The 15,707-nt window shown below is 38.9% G+C and overlaps 1 protein-coding gene across 1 annotated transcript in view; it reads left to right on the top strand.

Annotated features, from left to right (window-relative positions):
• Window positions 1–211: 211 nt before the first annotated feature.
• Window positions 212–15,707, top strand: part of scgn (secretagogin, EF-hand calcium binding protein) — a 20,176-nt gene continuing 4,680 nt past the window's right edge. Inside the window, exons 1-7 of the mRNA XM_088326163.1 lie at window positions 212–379; window positions 523–593; window positions 3,865–3,957; window positions 11,166–11,255; window positions 14,968–15,024; window positions 15,272–15,349; window positions 15,443–15,498. Coding sequence (XP_088182289.1) covers window positions 310–379; window positions 523–593; window positions 3,865–3,957; window positions 11,166–11,255; window positions 14,968–15,024; window positions 15,272–15,349; window positions 15,443–15,498 — 515 coding nt within the window. The 5' untranslated portion in view covers window positions 212–309. The remainder of the gene's footprint in view (window positions 380–522; window positions 594–3,864; window positions 3,958–11,165; window positions 11,256–14,967; window positions 15,025–15,271; window positions 15,350–15,442; window positions 15,499–15,707) is intronic.

The following is a 15,707-nucleotide window of genomic DNA, read 5'->3' as shown; positions in this document are numbered from 1 at the left end:
AGGTGATCATTTTAGAATTGAAGTAAAAATGGAATAATTCCGATTTGTAATATTTTGACGGACAGTGTTCCAGAGATTTTCTAACAAAAACGAATGTTTGGTCTTCTCAAAAAATGTTGAAAAGCGCTGCTGTGCTTTTCAAATTTATAACCAGCAGATGGCATAAAAAACTCATTAGGAGTGTGCATGAGTGAGCAATGCGCTCATGCAGTAGGGGTGTGGTCTCTGGGGTTTGTGCCTTCCCTTTAACATATATCATTCAAGCAAGAGTTGAAAAGACAAACCCGAAGGAGCGTCTTAAGTGCCACAATGGACAGTGCCTTTGACAAGCTTGATGCTGCCGGTTTCTTGGAGATCTGGCAGCACTTTGATGCGGACGGTGAGTAGAATGAGTCACATCTGCACACAGCTGTTCAGGCTTATTTTTCTTATCATTGATTTTTGAGGAAAAAAAAACAGTAATACAGACATCTTTATCCATCGTTCAAGCTAAAACACAAAATTTGGTATGTTTTTTGTCAGATAATGGTTACATCGAAGGCAAGGAGCTGGATGCCTTTTTCCGTCACATGATGAAGAGACTGGGGTCACAGGTAGGTGCACTTCACATTCGGAACTGAACCCCATTTAAGTAACCTGTCATCACGCATCTCATTTCCTTAATGCAGTGTTTTTCAACCTTTTTTGAGCCAGGGCATGTTCTTTTACATTGGAAACATTTTGTGGCACACCACTAACCAAAAATGTTATAAAAGGACACTGAACAGTATTTTTAATTACAATATAATTTGACCAACCTCACGACCAGATTCATATATTGACTCTTCGCACGTGACGTCACGTTGCCTTCTCTGGCAGAATGAGAGCCATGACAGACGGCAAGACACACTTGAGCGCACGACTGTTGAATAGGCAGTCGAGTTGAAACAAATACGAAAAACCAAGACAGAAGAATGTAACCACCACTCTTTACCATGGCGATTAATTCCTGTGCGGTGGGCAAGCTTTTAAGCCCAATTTGGAATGTCATCCCTTTTGATGAAGACGGAAATGTTTATTAGCAGTCAAACGGGAAAACTGGTGTTTTGCCGAGGCACAACACTGACAGGCTGGCAACCCTCAAGTATTCTAGGATTTGCAACGAACATTTTTGATGAGGTATATTTTCGAGCAATTTTATGCTAAGAAGATACGCGATGTAATAAGTTAGCTAGTGCCTTACCATTGCCATTTCTTACGACGCAAATGAGCTTTTATTGTGATTGACTAGAGATACAAAGCCGTAATCTTCCGGCAATCACATGTATTGAGATGATGTGTTTTACCCATAAAGCTCATTACGCTGAAATGAACTGCCGAATTATCAAACGTTCAGAAGAGAAAATGTCAACGTAAAAACATTAAAGTAAATCTTCAAAAGTATACGAGAGGCAAATGCCCCGTGCTTTATTGTTCTATTACATTCCCCCAAAATGTAGATGCAAAATCTTTTTAGTAACGTTTGCGCGAGGGGAATGCCAGGATGCATTTTTCGGCAAAACAAAGCACAGTAACGCGTACCAACTATGAACAACTGGTAAGCATTCAGAAATTCATAAGCTTTTAGATCAGCACCGGTGTATGGGGGTACTCCATTTAGGATATAGTGTTACATACAGATCGTGTGGACTGAGATCAGGCAGACTGGACAATTTGCTTTGATGTGTGAATATGTCAGCAGTAAGACTATAGCTCTGTAGTTAGCATTGCTAATGCTATCCTCGGTTTCTCTAAATAGCGACCTTTGCGCTTTCCGACAAGGTGAGCCACCTCATTCGACAGCTGCACAATATTCGTTTAGTCATTGCCGATGGTTTTGAATAGTATAGCTGTCTAGTTGTTGTCTACCATTTACTGGCTTCATCCACTGTTTACTACGGTTTACTACCGCCGTCATGGTGTCTTTACGTGGTTAGGTCACGTGTGTGCAAAGGGTCTTAAAAAAAAGCCAAAACAAGGTAATCTTTTGCTGATGTGGGCAATTTCCAGTCGCATACTAGACAACGTCTCACAGCACAGCAGTTGAAAAACACTGGTAAACTGTATATTCGATTTTATTCACAATAAAGTCTCACTGACATTTCCAGTTGCTTTCCTATAAAGGAAAAGGTTTGCCAAGCAAATGCCGCCTTCCATGAGAATGATGGGGAAGACAAACTTTAGCCTTTCTTTAATGGATCTGGCGCCAGATTGCTCCTCTGCAGTCTGTATGTTCTTCATTTTATATGTCACTTTTTCGATCATACAAGATGTTTCCATGGTCACATGCTACGCATGCTTCAAATAATGGTAGGGAGCCTTTATTATTTTAAAGCTTAGATTATGGCCCTTGTTGAGTTCATTTGTCATTCCCTTGCCTAGGTGAGAGAGCCACCAATGTAATGGACCTGTTTCGCTAAAATTATAGATTATGTCACGTCCAGAACAAAGGGTAGACGCAATTGCGTAACGTTTCACACAAGTTTATTGAGATAGAGAGAGGAAGGGCAGCGCCCGCAATCCGGTGCTCGCTAGACGCGGGAAGCAAGTCGCCCTCGCAATTGGATTGTGATCCGAATACGGAAGTGGATCTTCCGTAGCGGGATGGGCGTAGTCGGGGACGGAAAAACAGGTCGATAGCCGGTACAGGAGAGCAAGAACGTGTTCGGGATCAAAAACGGGTCGTAAGCCGGGACGGTAGAGTAGACGTGTTCGGCATCAAAAACAGGTCGTAAGCCGGGACGAGAGCGCAGACGTAGTCGGGATCAAAACAGGTGGTAGCCGGAGACAAACGGGGGAATCAGGAACGGACATTTGGAAAAACGGGTGCAAAAACAGGACAGGCGGGAGTGGGGGTCTAAAAGGCTTGCCTTGTAACAACAGAGGTTCTCAGTGCTCATAGACAGACTGACCACAGGCGAGTGACAGGACTGGTTTTAAAAAGGGACAGGGAGCCAATAAGATAGCCTGCAGCGGCTGGCACCAAATGAGCGGGCACAGGTGATCCAAATTGGTAATCATGACAGATTAAAGAGACAGTTTGTAAAAGTTAGCACCTAGCGGATAAAAAATGATCCATTACAAAAACCATTGATTTGAATAATACGTCAAAATACATGAATTACTAATGAAAATGAGCATTTTTATTAAACACTTGAGGGGGGGTTTTGACACAAGATGAGGCTCACCTAAGGGGAGCTGACATTTTCTTTTTCCCTACACTTTTTTATTTTCTATTTTCTATATTTTTCCTTTTTCTCTTTCTGTATTATTTTCTTAAGTATTCCTTCCTTCAAAACCTTTTCTTTCTCTAACTCTATTTTCTTTTTAATTTTCCCCCATTTTCTTTACTCTCTTCCTGTTTTTTCTCTTCCTGTTCCCTTTCTTCTTGATTTGCTTCTTTCTTTATCCCTTTCTGTCTTTACTTTTCTTTTTCCTTCTTTCTTTTCTTTACTCTCCTATCATTCTTTTCCCCTGTCTTTTTATTTTTTTTCTGTCTCATTTTTTGTTTTATTTCCCTTCTGACTTTGAATTCCTTCTTTCTCAACTCAATCTCTATTCCTTTTTTCTGTCTTCATGAAAGGCTGGTCCAGTCAAAAAACTGAAGAAAAATGTTGCTTTTTGATAACTGACTCTCCGTAGTTTGCAATATTCCTTGTGGTTACTAACACTTGTATTTGGGTTGCACTACACAAAAGACTGACATTTAGTGGTAAAATATGACACACTGTCCCTTTGGGGAAAAAAAATCATTCTTGAGAAAAAAGCACAAATACCCGATTGTATCTCTTTAAGTGATACAATTACTTTCCCACTTGTATAGAATTCTGTTCTGTGTGGCCACAGGAGAAAGCAACAGAGGAACGTGTCCAGAGGCTGAAGCAAAGGTTCATGTCTGCCTACGACGTCTCCGCTGATGGAAAATTACAGATTCAGGAGGTACACACTCCAGCATTTGCTGCTGTAGCACTCCACTTAGTTAATGGGGGGATAACTCGACCGCGAGTCGGCAGGCGCTAAGACAAACAGCTCAAAGTGCGAAATAACCAAAGAATCCATGGCACACTTCTGTGTGAGCATATTCCACTACTTACTTCCTCTTCCACTGTTACAAATGGACTTGTGTCTTGTATTAAATTGACGTTGCCATGACAAAGACACAGACCTAATTCCATTAAGTCAATTCCGGAAGCATCGCTGACCGTCTGACGCTAAATCTCTGTCAAGAACTGTCATTATTTGTCGTTAATTCTCCAATGGAGTCTTTTACCGACAATGGTGATATTAATATCTCGGTTTGAAGACCTCTCACAGGATAAACGTTCAATTTGATCGGTTGAATACTCCGAGGCAGTTAAGACGAGGTCTTTTTTGGGTTGCGTTCGGAGCACGCACGCCCTGACAGTTTCCAGTTTTTCTGGATTTATTTGTCGACGGACAGGGTCAGCAAGGTCTTATATGCTAGTTCAAAGACTTTCACACACTTTGGCCTACATTCAGAGTTTGTTTTATTTCAAGTATATATTTAGTTGAAACAGTTAATAATTTCAATCTTTGAGTTTTCTTTTCCCTTTCATACATGCCAATATTTTGGCGTCAACTCATTCAGTGCCATAACAAATACATCTGTTTTTAGTATAATTGTCCCTGAATGCCAAAAGCATACCTGTCAACCTCCACGGCTCCAGGCCGTATTTTTCCTTACAAAATACAAAATAATCTTACACCATATTTTTTTTTTTTTCAAACGTGTTTATTTATGTAGTTTAACAAGTTATATTGTACACGTGTTTCGTTATATCATATATATTGTTAATTAACATTTTGTTGTGAGATACTGAGTTGCTCGATATGAATGAGGTTTATTATAAAAAAAGTTCAAAAATGAAGTAGCTTGGACGTTCACTGTAGAAGGAAAAAATACATGGAAATATAATTGAGTAGAATTTTCTTATTCAAATTATGAATTCGTTTTCTGCATTAAATTATTGTTGGTAATATACTGACTAAAGGGATAACCACAAACCTGTCTTTTTTCTTTTTCTCCTTACATAGTGGCCACAAAGTCACGCACCAATGTTAATTAAAGAAGTTATAGTACTAACATTTATTCAAATTCAAAGTTCTTTACAAGTCTTACAAATGCTCGATATGTTCGCCGTTTGCAGCTATGCACGAGCCAATACGAAATCCAAAGTTCCTGTAGACACGATTCAGTAAATCAGCATCACCATCAATTTGTTGACAAGCATCAATAATATGACTCTTCAGATGATCCAAATCACGAATCTTCGTTGAATAAACAATTTGCTTAATGTGACCCCAGAAATAAAAGTCCATCGGGTTTAGGTCAGGCGACCTGGGCGACCATTCTACCGTACCTCTTCGACTGATCCAATTTTCGAAATTCTCGTGGAGCCAGTCACGCACAATCGTTGCGTAATGCGGCGGGGCACCGTCTTGCATAAACCAAGTAGGTCTGCCGTCTCCAAGTAAATCAAACTGTGGTATCAAATTAAAAAATAAATATTAACATTGGTGCGTGACTTTGTGGCCACCCTGTATATATATACCACAGCCATATCCCCCTAGTGGGAGGTGGCTAGAGTCATTTCTGACTCTTTTTGGGAGATTGATTCAGAGGAGGGGATTCCCAGCCCCCTCGCTCAACCCAACTGAGGTGTTAGGAGTCATTAGGTGACCAAACCCCCCAATTCCAACCCCTAATGCTGAACGCCAAGCAGGGAGGCAACGGGCACCAATGTTTAAGTCTTAGGTATGACTCGGCCGAGGGTTGAACCACAACCTCCCAGTTTTGTTTTTTTTTTTTTACTTTTCTAAAGGCTTTGGGCGCTGCCGATCACGATTGTTAGGTTCACATTGCATTTAAATCTGATTGGATAAAGGTTGCGTGTGTGCAAAACTATCTGTTAAAGTCCACTTGAAAGGAACAAATCTAATTTTTTCACACCTGACGCAGGCCACATTCCAATGTGGTTCTAAATCTGATACATATCTGATCGTTTGAAATACGACTTCTGGGTGAACGGTCAAGGCGCATTCATCCAACCTGCATGCCGTCTGTCGGCGGGCGGAATCGTATACCCAACAACCATGGTGGACAAAAACCCGGAAGGCATTAAATGGAGGGAAAGTAAGGTTTTGGGTTGAATTAATATTTGGGGGGTGAACTCAGTCTCCGGTAGCACAATAACTTTTAAACTGCTAGATACGCTACACTGTAAGTATCCATGAGTACCTCCGCAGACAATGACCACATTGCGTGTTATGTCACGTGTACTCTTCTGCGCATGCAGGACAATTGTGGCGTTCACACAGGAGACGGCATACAAGTCGCATTTAATTGGAAATGTGAAAAATCTCACAAGAACATCAGATTTTGCCAAATAAAATAGGAATTGAGCATTAAGCTCTGTAGTGTGAACCTAGCCCAAGTACAAAAACTATGTGATGATGTAAGTATGATAAATCACTACCAGATGACTGAAGTGGCTTTGATCAGATCTTTGTCAAAACTTAGTGCCTAGTTTTGTTCCTGTATCCACCGTATTACACCGTATGGCAGTGTGTAGGCGCCGGTCCATATGCCGAATACACTCGGTGTGTTGATAAAAGCAAAGGTTTAAGTAAAGACAGTTAGCACTTTTAAGCTTTATTCTTTCGAAAAAAGATGACAACGATGACAAAACGTCGGGACAGAGAGGGATGACGTTTAGTGCAAGTACCACGCTTCACTTTTTCCACATTTTGTTATGTTACAACCTCATTCCAAATTGTATTAATTTAATCTCTTATCTCAAAATTCTACACAAAATACTCCATTATGACAATGTGAAAAAGTTTTTTTTTTAAACTTTTTTTGAATTTATTAAAAATAGAAAACTAAGAAATCACATTTTTATTTAAGGCTCCCTACCATTTAAAAATAAAAAGGAGATTTCTTAGTTTTCCATTTTTAATAAATTCAAAAATGTAAAAAAAAAAAACTTTTTCACATTGTCATAATGGAGTATTTTGTGTAGAATTTTTAGATAAGAGATTAAATTAATACAATTTGGAATGAGGCTGTAACATAACAAAATGTGGAAAAAGTGAAGCGCGTGAATACTTTGAGACTGGGAGGTCGCTGGTTCGCGCCTCGACCGAGACATACCTAATTGGTATAATGGCGGCGCCCTCTGGCTGCGGCTGCATCGACTCGCTACAACGGGTCAGGTGTATCGACATTTCGTTCTGTGTACATTGTTACAAAGAATGACAATACAAAGGAAATTATTATTATTATTATTACTTTCCAGATGCACTGTATAATAAACTTTTATATCAAGGGCAAACTGTCATCCCGCTGACTGCAGGTGTGAGCCCTTTAATGTACATCAGACACATTTTCTTTCTCTTTTAACGGTCATGAGAAATTGCACGAGGGTCTTAACAATTTTAATTTTAGTCCATTTTTTTTGTGTTAATTCACTCTGCTCATTTCATAAAACTTGATTTTTTTGGGGGGGTCATTATCCCAAACAAATGTGTTATATATCTTTTTCATGTTAGTATTACGTTAGTTTGTTTTTGACAAACACAAATGCAATTGTTGGTATGATGACAGTTTGTTTTATCAAGTTTTTCTGTCTTTCCAAACAGTTTTCGTTTTCATACTATTTAAAAAAAATGTTTTCTTTTCGTTTTGTCTATCTTATGGATTTAAAAATTTACTCATCACAACTTTCCCTAATTTTATTCCGAGACAAGTCGTTTTTCAAATGGCCGATGGTATCTCAAAAGTCATTATATTAACATTTGATCAACTGTTGCATTTTCCATCAAGTATCATTCAGTCTCAACTGTACATGCAGGAACAGGAAGGAAGTGATCAGGCCAATCAGCTGCAGGCGCTGCTGCATCCTCTCTGATAGGCCGTGTGTTAAAAGTACACTTTTGGCATCCGCCAATGGCGCATTGCGTTTGTTTTCCAGTCAATCGCTTGCTGCAGTGTGGGACACAGTTTCAATGAGATGGATGTTTGGCCATGGTTTAATCAACTAATGGACATACAGTAATGTTATTAAAGGACAGGCGGGTAGAATAGGAAAATGTTGAGTTGGTCCATTCTAAGGAGGCTGGAAAGCGAACCAATTCTTTTTCCATCATCTTATGTTTACAGGAATCGAACACAATATGAACTAATATACATTGTTCCCAGGGGTCAGCAATAAATGATTGGTGAAAAATTAATGCCATTAATTGCGAAAAATTAATGGAATGGTTGCTTAAATTCATAAATCCATTTATTGCAAAATTTAAATAATTAGCAATTATTGCGAGTTTGCGACCCATTAATTGCGAAAATATTCGGGTTTTTTGTTAGTCGATTGCGTCAACAAACGTGCAAATTTTCTCGCCGCGCGAGCATTTCGTATGGGACAGTGCATGCATACGCGTAAGCTACCGTGTTTCCCCCATTATAAGGCCCAGCTTTTTATGAGAAATGAAATTCAACCTTCCTGCAAATAAGAGGCTCATATTACCTATGAAAACCGTAGATATCAACGTTATTTAACAACGGCAATGCTTTTCTAAGAAATTTTTAACGAAAATTTATTACTTTTGCACATATTTTTATTTCAAAACCTCAATTTTTGACGATGATTTTGAAGTAAGGCCGGCCTTATATTCGGGGAAACACGGTAGCTGTACGTACATAGTGTGGTTGCAAAGCAGCTTTTTATTGGTCGGGACAAAATCGGGCTTGTTGATTAGCTCACGTTTTGCCTCAAGCACGTACGTCGTGGATGCACATACGCACATGTTGTACACCACTACTATTACGCTGTATTAATTGTAATCTTCGCACGGTTATGGGACCGAAGGAAAAAATGGTTAGAGAGTACTTCACACAGATTGATGTCGTCAACGGCAAATGGCGCTGCTCATGTGGCGCCGAGCGCATCCAACGGCGCAACACCGGTTGGAGCAATTTGGAAAGCCACATTAAAAGTCAGCACTTGCAGAAAGAAAGTGATGCAAAGAAGCAGGAGTCATCCAATCCTGGATCGATAGAAAATTTCCTGTCGTCACCTTCAACCGTTTGCCGAAAAGGAATACGAATCTTCAAGTGGCTGCGGTTGGTTTGTATCGACCTGGAGCCTTTCAATGTTGTTGATCGGCCTACCATCAGGGACATCAGCAATACGGAGCCAATCTGCACAAACACCTTAAAGAAGTATTTGGCCTTGGTGACACAGGGTGTGCGACAGAAAATCGCCTTCGATCTGCCATCCCGATTCGCGGTGGTATTCGACGGATGGACTTGTTCTTCTGATTATTACGTTGGTGTTTTCGCCTCGTATATAAGCCCACGCGGTCGGGAAAGTGCTCTCCTCGGCTTCTCAACACTTTTGGATCCCAAGGCACAGACGGCTGAAAACCACCTGGTGTTCATCGAAGACATCCTTAGCAGGTACGGCAAGTCTATGGCCAACGTGGTGGCGCTTTGTGGCGACAACTGCAAGGTGAACAAAGCCATTGCAAAGCAGTGCAATGTTCCTCTGGTCGGCTGCGCCTCCCATCGCTTCAACCTCGCTGTCAAAGAACTCTTGAAGCCCTACGAAAAGGTGAACTTCTTTTCTATGCTGCTTACTTATATCTCACAATATCTATATTGAAGACAGAGTGCACTCTGTCACAGCGGTTCCACAATATTTTTTTCACATACCCCACGCGGCCACGCCTTCTATCAAAGGAATTTTACGCAAGGCGATTTTAAGCTGCTCAAATTTAGCATATTTCTTATTTCCTGCTTTTACTTTTTTAAGGTACTCTGTAAGTTGAACTCCTTGATGGCTCGCCTGAGATACAGCACGCTTAGTGCACTACTGGATGAGTACACAGACCTTCGACCGTTGACGAGAAATGAGACACGGTGGTCAAGCACGGCAAAGATGGTGCGCAGGTTCTTCGAGCTGCAGAAAAGTCTTGCAAAAGAAGTTTTCACCACCGACCCAAGGGTGATGGATTTACTTCTCAACGCAGCGGATGTTCATAAACTCACTCAACTCAACGGTGATTTGGCCAAGTTGGATTCTTTGACGCTTACTTTGCAGCAAGAAGATCTGACAGTCGCAGAGGCGAGGTACCTCTTTGATGTTGCAATGTCGTCCCATCCTGCCATGGCCCATCACCTCAGCCCTGACGCCGAAATCGTTCAAGCGCCTATGTTTGAGAGGGCTATTGTGAAAATTCAAAACCAAAAACATGGTCAACTTACGGCAAAAGAGCGTCAAGCAGTGGAGGCTCTCAAAGTCACCGAAACTGCACCGGTCGATGAAAGTCCAATAGATGAGTCATCGGATATGGCCTTCGGCCAAAATTTGATAAAACGGCGCCGCCTGAACATGATGCTGCCCACCTTTGATCAATTTATCGATACAACATTTATACTGCCAACTTCCAACATAGTAGAACGCTTTTTCAGTGCCGCCGGACGTGCCTATGCGGATGAACGGTACAACTTGTCAACAAATTGCCTAGAAGCCCAACTTTTTTTGTTTTCTAACAACCGCTTCTGGGACAGCGAATTTGTTTCCCACATCGTTTCATCTAATGAAAATCTCTAACATTTTCACTATCTCTGATGTTTCTATGTTGTACACATTTTTGTTCATAAATGAATGTGTAATAAATAGCAAAACCTCTTATTACTAAGGTGTCTTACTGCGCATGATAATGTTGGCGTGAATGTTCTATCATTCACTGTTCATCTAACCTCAGTTAGTGTTCCGACAATTCGCATATTAACTTAGGAGGAATCGACAAATTATAATTATAAAACAAGCCCCAACATGACGGTAGCTGATGTGATCACCAATAACTCAGAAGATATTTTTTGTACTAAAAGTAAAGATTAAAGGGACCAGTTTGTTCGACCATATTGACACGGCTAGTATACCATTAAATTACCAATTAATGGCTAGAAATCCAATAAATAACCATTAATTGGCCTTGCCGCAAAAAAATTAATTTTAATTTTTTCGCACTTAAATATTAATTTTTTTTCCAAAAATCAATTAATGATGACCCCTGATTGTTCCGTAACGTAATCGTTTGCAATTCTCTGTTTTGTCTTACAGTTGGCCAACATGATCCTACCTGAGACTGAGAACTTCCTGTTGATTTTTCACAGGGAAGCTCCTCTTGACAATAGTGTTGACTTTATGCAGGTGAAGCTGCTTACTATCATGCACTGAGATTTTAAAATACAAAACCCTAGCAAAGAGTATGGAATGACCGGTCTTGGCCAAGCCCTCACTCAGACATTTTGTTCTGTCGAAAAAAAATCAGATTACAAACATAAATCAACCGTAAGTTCATTCCAAAGTGCAACATATCGACATTCATTAACACTAAAATAAATTAAGAAAATACATTGCAATGGTCAGTAAATGTTCCTTTTATAGAGCAAGTGCAGGGAAATAGTTATGGAATCACTAAGTCAATTTCCTTTCCTTATTTAGATTAAGTCTGCTTGTTAGTCAGCAGTTAAAAACAGTGCAGTTATCACACCATAGGGGGTCCTAGACTAAGTGGATTGGCAAGAATCATGGCTCCAAAAAGAAACATGTCTCTTGAGACCAACGACAGGATCGTCAAACTTCTTAAAGAAGGTAACTCCACTTGTTGGTTGCCAAAGATGTGGGCTGTTCACAGTGGGCTGTATGGAAAGTTTGGACCAAGTACAAACAGCAAGGGAAGGAAGTTAAAGTCAAGAGTACTGGTAGGCCATGGAAGACATGTAGGCGTCAAGACAAACAACAAAAGGCCATATGTCTTAAAAACAGAAAATGCACAACAAGACAAATAAAGGCGAAATGGGAGGATGTCAATATATGTGACAGATATGTGCAAAATTGTCTAAAGAAAATTGGATTTTTGTCTAGGAAAGCTAAAACGAAAACATCGTTGACGCTTGAACATTAAAGAACAAGACTGCAATGTGCTAAGGAGGGGCAATCACGGACTGCTGATGACTGGATGTAGATTATCTTCAAGGATGATTAATAAATCTGCATTGGACTGCCTAAAGAAAACATGAAAATTGCCACAGTCCTTAATGATATGGGGCCGCATGTCAGGCAAAGGCCCTGGGGAGATGGTGGTGGTCAAATCTGCAATAAGTTTCCATTGACATTTTGGACAGCTTTCTTATTCCTTCAATTGACAAAATGGTTGGGGAGGATGAACTCCTTTTCCAAGATGACAATGTGTCATGCCACAAATCAAAAACTGTGAAAGCATTCCTTAGAGAAAGACACATCCAGTTAATGTCATGTCCTGCCAATAGCCCAGATCTCAACCCAATTAAACACCTGTGGTGGAAATTGAAAAATAATTTGGCAACAGCAAGGCTTGGACCTGCAAAGATGATCTGACAACTGCAATTAAAGAGAGTTAGCACCAGATTGATGAAGACTACTACTTGTCATTCATCAAGTCTATACCTCAGAGCTGCCATAAAAGCCAAAGGTGGTGCAACTAAATACTAGTGACATGTTTCAATCGTTATTTCTTTGTCTGTTTTTCATGATTACACATTTTCTTCCCCGTAATTGAGTGATTCCATATTTATTTCCCCGCACTTGCTCTATAAAAGTAAAATATAATGACCATTGCAATGTTTTTTTTCTTAATTTATTTTTTTATTGTTTCCGAATGTTTTTATGTTGCACTTTGGATTGACCTTACGATTGTTTCATGTTTGTGATCTGAGTTTTTATCAACAGAATAAAATGTCTGAGTGAGGGCTTGCCCAAGAGTGGGGATTCCATACTTTTTGCAAGGGGTTGTATACACCTGAAGTACATGTTGCATAAGGCAGTGAAGGATGCTCTCTTTAGAGGTCTCTAACATGATGCTTGAGACCACCTGAGTAGCACGCGGACAGGTTGTGAAGATAGCTCACCAAGGCCAAGAAACAACCCAATTACTATTTTTCAGATCAGCATTGCAATTCTGATGCGACTTTTGATTTTGAAAGTGCATTTTCTGTGCTACTGTTTAGAGTACTTAACCCTTTGGATATATGGCTTTCCAGTACATACACTCTTCCATGAATGGGGTCAAAAAATAGTGGGGGAAAAAATAAAAATGCGAACAGCCTCATGTCATTTACATGTTTTATGCGAATACCTGGAGTATGACAATATAACCTTTTTTTTTTTTTTTTTTTTTTCCCAAAAAAGCAAGAATAACACACCTTTAGGTCGTTTTTGATCTCACTTATGCACTTAGCGGATATATCTTGTGATATGCTTTAAACTTAAACAAACAGCGCCCTCTTCTGGGGAGCTTCGGTCAGGTTGCTGTCTATGAATCCTTGAGAATAAATGCAGTGTCTTGTGAATACACAATTGCACTACATCATATCTCAATATCCATTGGATTTTGGTTAATCGTGCAACCCTGTGGCTCACCAGGGATGGGTCATTGTGATTTTCTAGGAAATTTGATTTCTAACTGGCATGTTTCAGTGGTTGACTTAACTTATAATAATTACAACCTGGTGATGACAGGGTTGAGCAAGATAAATCCAAGGCTTTTGAAGACTTCTTGAATGCCTTTTGAAATCAAATTTAAGAGCAAGTCGACAAAAATACCCACAATTGAAACCAACAAACCACAAATCACCACATAAATTAAGAGACAATTTTAAACAAATGTTTATTTTATTTTGTTGTTTAAATCACATTTTGGTCCGGTTGAAAATTTTCCCTCTGAAAAACATAGCTCTCTCCAAAGTTTTAGACATGGAAAACAATAAATAAAGAGGATGTTTATAGTACATCATGAATCCTCAGTCAAAACTGTCAGATAACTAGAATTCCATAGAACTCAAATTTTTATCATGAATCCTGAAATAACGACTTTTTAACTCAATCTTTTAGTTTAAACAAATATAAATCTTATGTTTTCACATTAAGACTTTTGAAAATTGGATTTAAGACATTTTAATGCCAATTAAAGCCTTATTTTTAGAATAATGAATTTAATGCTTTTTAAGACTTCAAGGATCCCTGGATAACATAGTAATAACCTAGGTTGATATTTTGGAAATGTATAAAAAACAGAAGTAACCCTTGCACCAATCAGTAACAAAAAGAGGCTCTCAGCTTTGAAAAAGTTGGTGACCTCTGCTCCACAAACAGAGGTGTCCACGTTGTTCTAAATCCAGAAAATAAAAGGTCCATTTATCAAATATACCGCCTTGTTCACAAATTTGAATCACCTTAAATTTATTTCTAAAATTGAATTTGGTTTATTAAAAAAGGCAACAGATGTGCATGTAATAAACACACAAAGTAATCTTTAAAATTACAGTATAGGAAACCGATTAATTATTTTATATTTCCCCTTATTTTCTTCTTTTATCTTTTTTCTTGTTTTGCCTCTTCATTTCTTTCTTTTCACTTTCCCCCTTCTTTTTTCCATAATTTCGGTCTTTTCTTTTCTTGTTTCCCCCTCTTTTCTTTGAGTGTTTTCTTTTTTTTTAAGTTTTAATAATGATAAATTATATCGTTTGTAGAGACAAACAGTGTACTGTACATAAAAAGTGCAAATTTAAAAATATATGTGCAATAAATCAGATATTCTTTACAAATCAAATCAAAAGATTATAGATTTGGTTCCTGCACATGAATGGTGCAGATTTATTATATTATTGTATATCCATGTTTTGTTTCTTTTACGTTTAAGCGTCATGTTTTGTCAATCCAGTTGGCAGAGTGGAACCCTTAATCTCTACGAGTATACTGTCACACTATATTTTAGTTATGCATTAAAACTACATTTTTACTTCATCATTAATGAATATTTCCTCAAAATAATCCTCATTCACTTTTCTGTCCTGTTCCACAACTACATCTACGGCCACTGCAGATATGGAGAAAATATGACGTGGACTGCAGCGGCTTCATATCTGCTCAGGAATTGAAGGTAACACACAAAATCCCGTGACGAGCAGAAACATTTCTTTGTGTAGGACAACGTAAAAGCCTTTGCTACCATTTCTTGTCCTTCCACTTTCATGCCGGCATGTTTTTAATTTCTAATGTGTGGAGTTTTCAGTGAATGGGAAACAGAAAATGAATCTATATAATTACCTTTCTTTCTACCTTTTGTTGTCCTTGTGTTCAAAAACATCCTGCTCAGGGGATCGTGAAGTCTTTTTTTCTTTTGGTAGGCTTTCCTGAAGGACTTGTTTCAACAGCATGGTCGCAAAGTGTCACCAAGTAAGCTGGAAGACTACACAGACACAATGGTATGTATGATTCGCACCTCACATTCAATCCAATTATTTAACAGACATCAAAGTTGCTTATTACCACGAAATAAAAAACACTTTGTGCTGCAGATGAAAATATTTGACAAGAACAAGGATGGCCGCTTGGATTTGAGCGACTTAGCCAGGTACAAGAAAAAAAGCATGATTCACATGTGAAATGTATGCTGCCATAGTAACCTACTCAACACTTCCAAGATCTAATACGTGCGCTTTATAAAAGAATTTTTTCTCAAAGGGATATTGTGTATGATTTACAGCCTTCTAGTGGTTTAAATAACTGATTTCATTTAAAATAAAAGCTTACATTTATTATCATGTAAATGTGAATTTTACC

Source organism: Urocampus carinirostris, chromosome 2 (genome assembly GCF_059441175.1).
Source record: "Urocampus carinirostris isolate Australia breed hairy pipefish chromosome 2, RoL_Ucar_1.0, whole genome shotgun sequence".
Classification (NCBI taxonomy): domain Eukaryota; kingdom Metazoa; phylum Chordata; class Actinopteri; order Syngnathiformes; family Syngnathidae; genus Urocampus; species Urocampus carinirostris.
The sequence above is the reverse complement of the archived record's forward strand: the minus strand, read 5'-3'. Positions and strand labels throughout refer to the sequence as shown.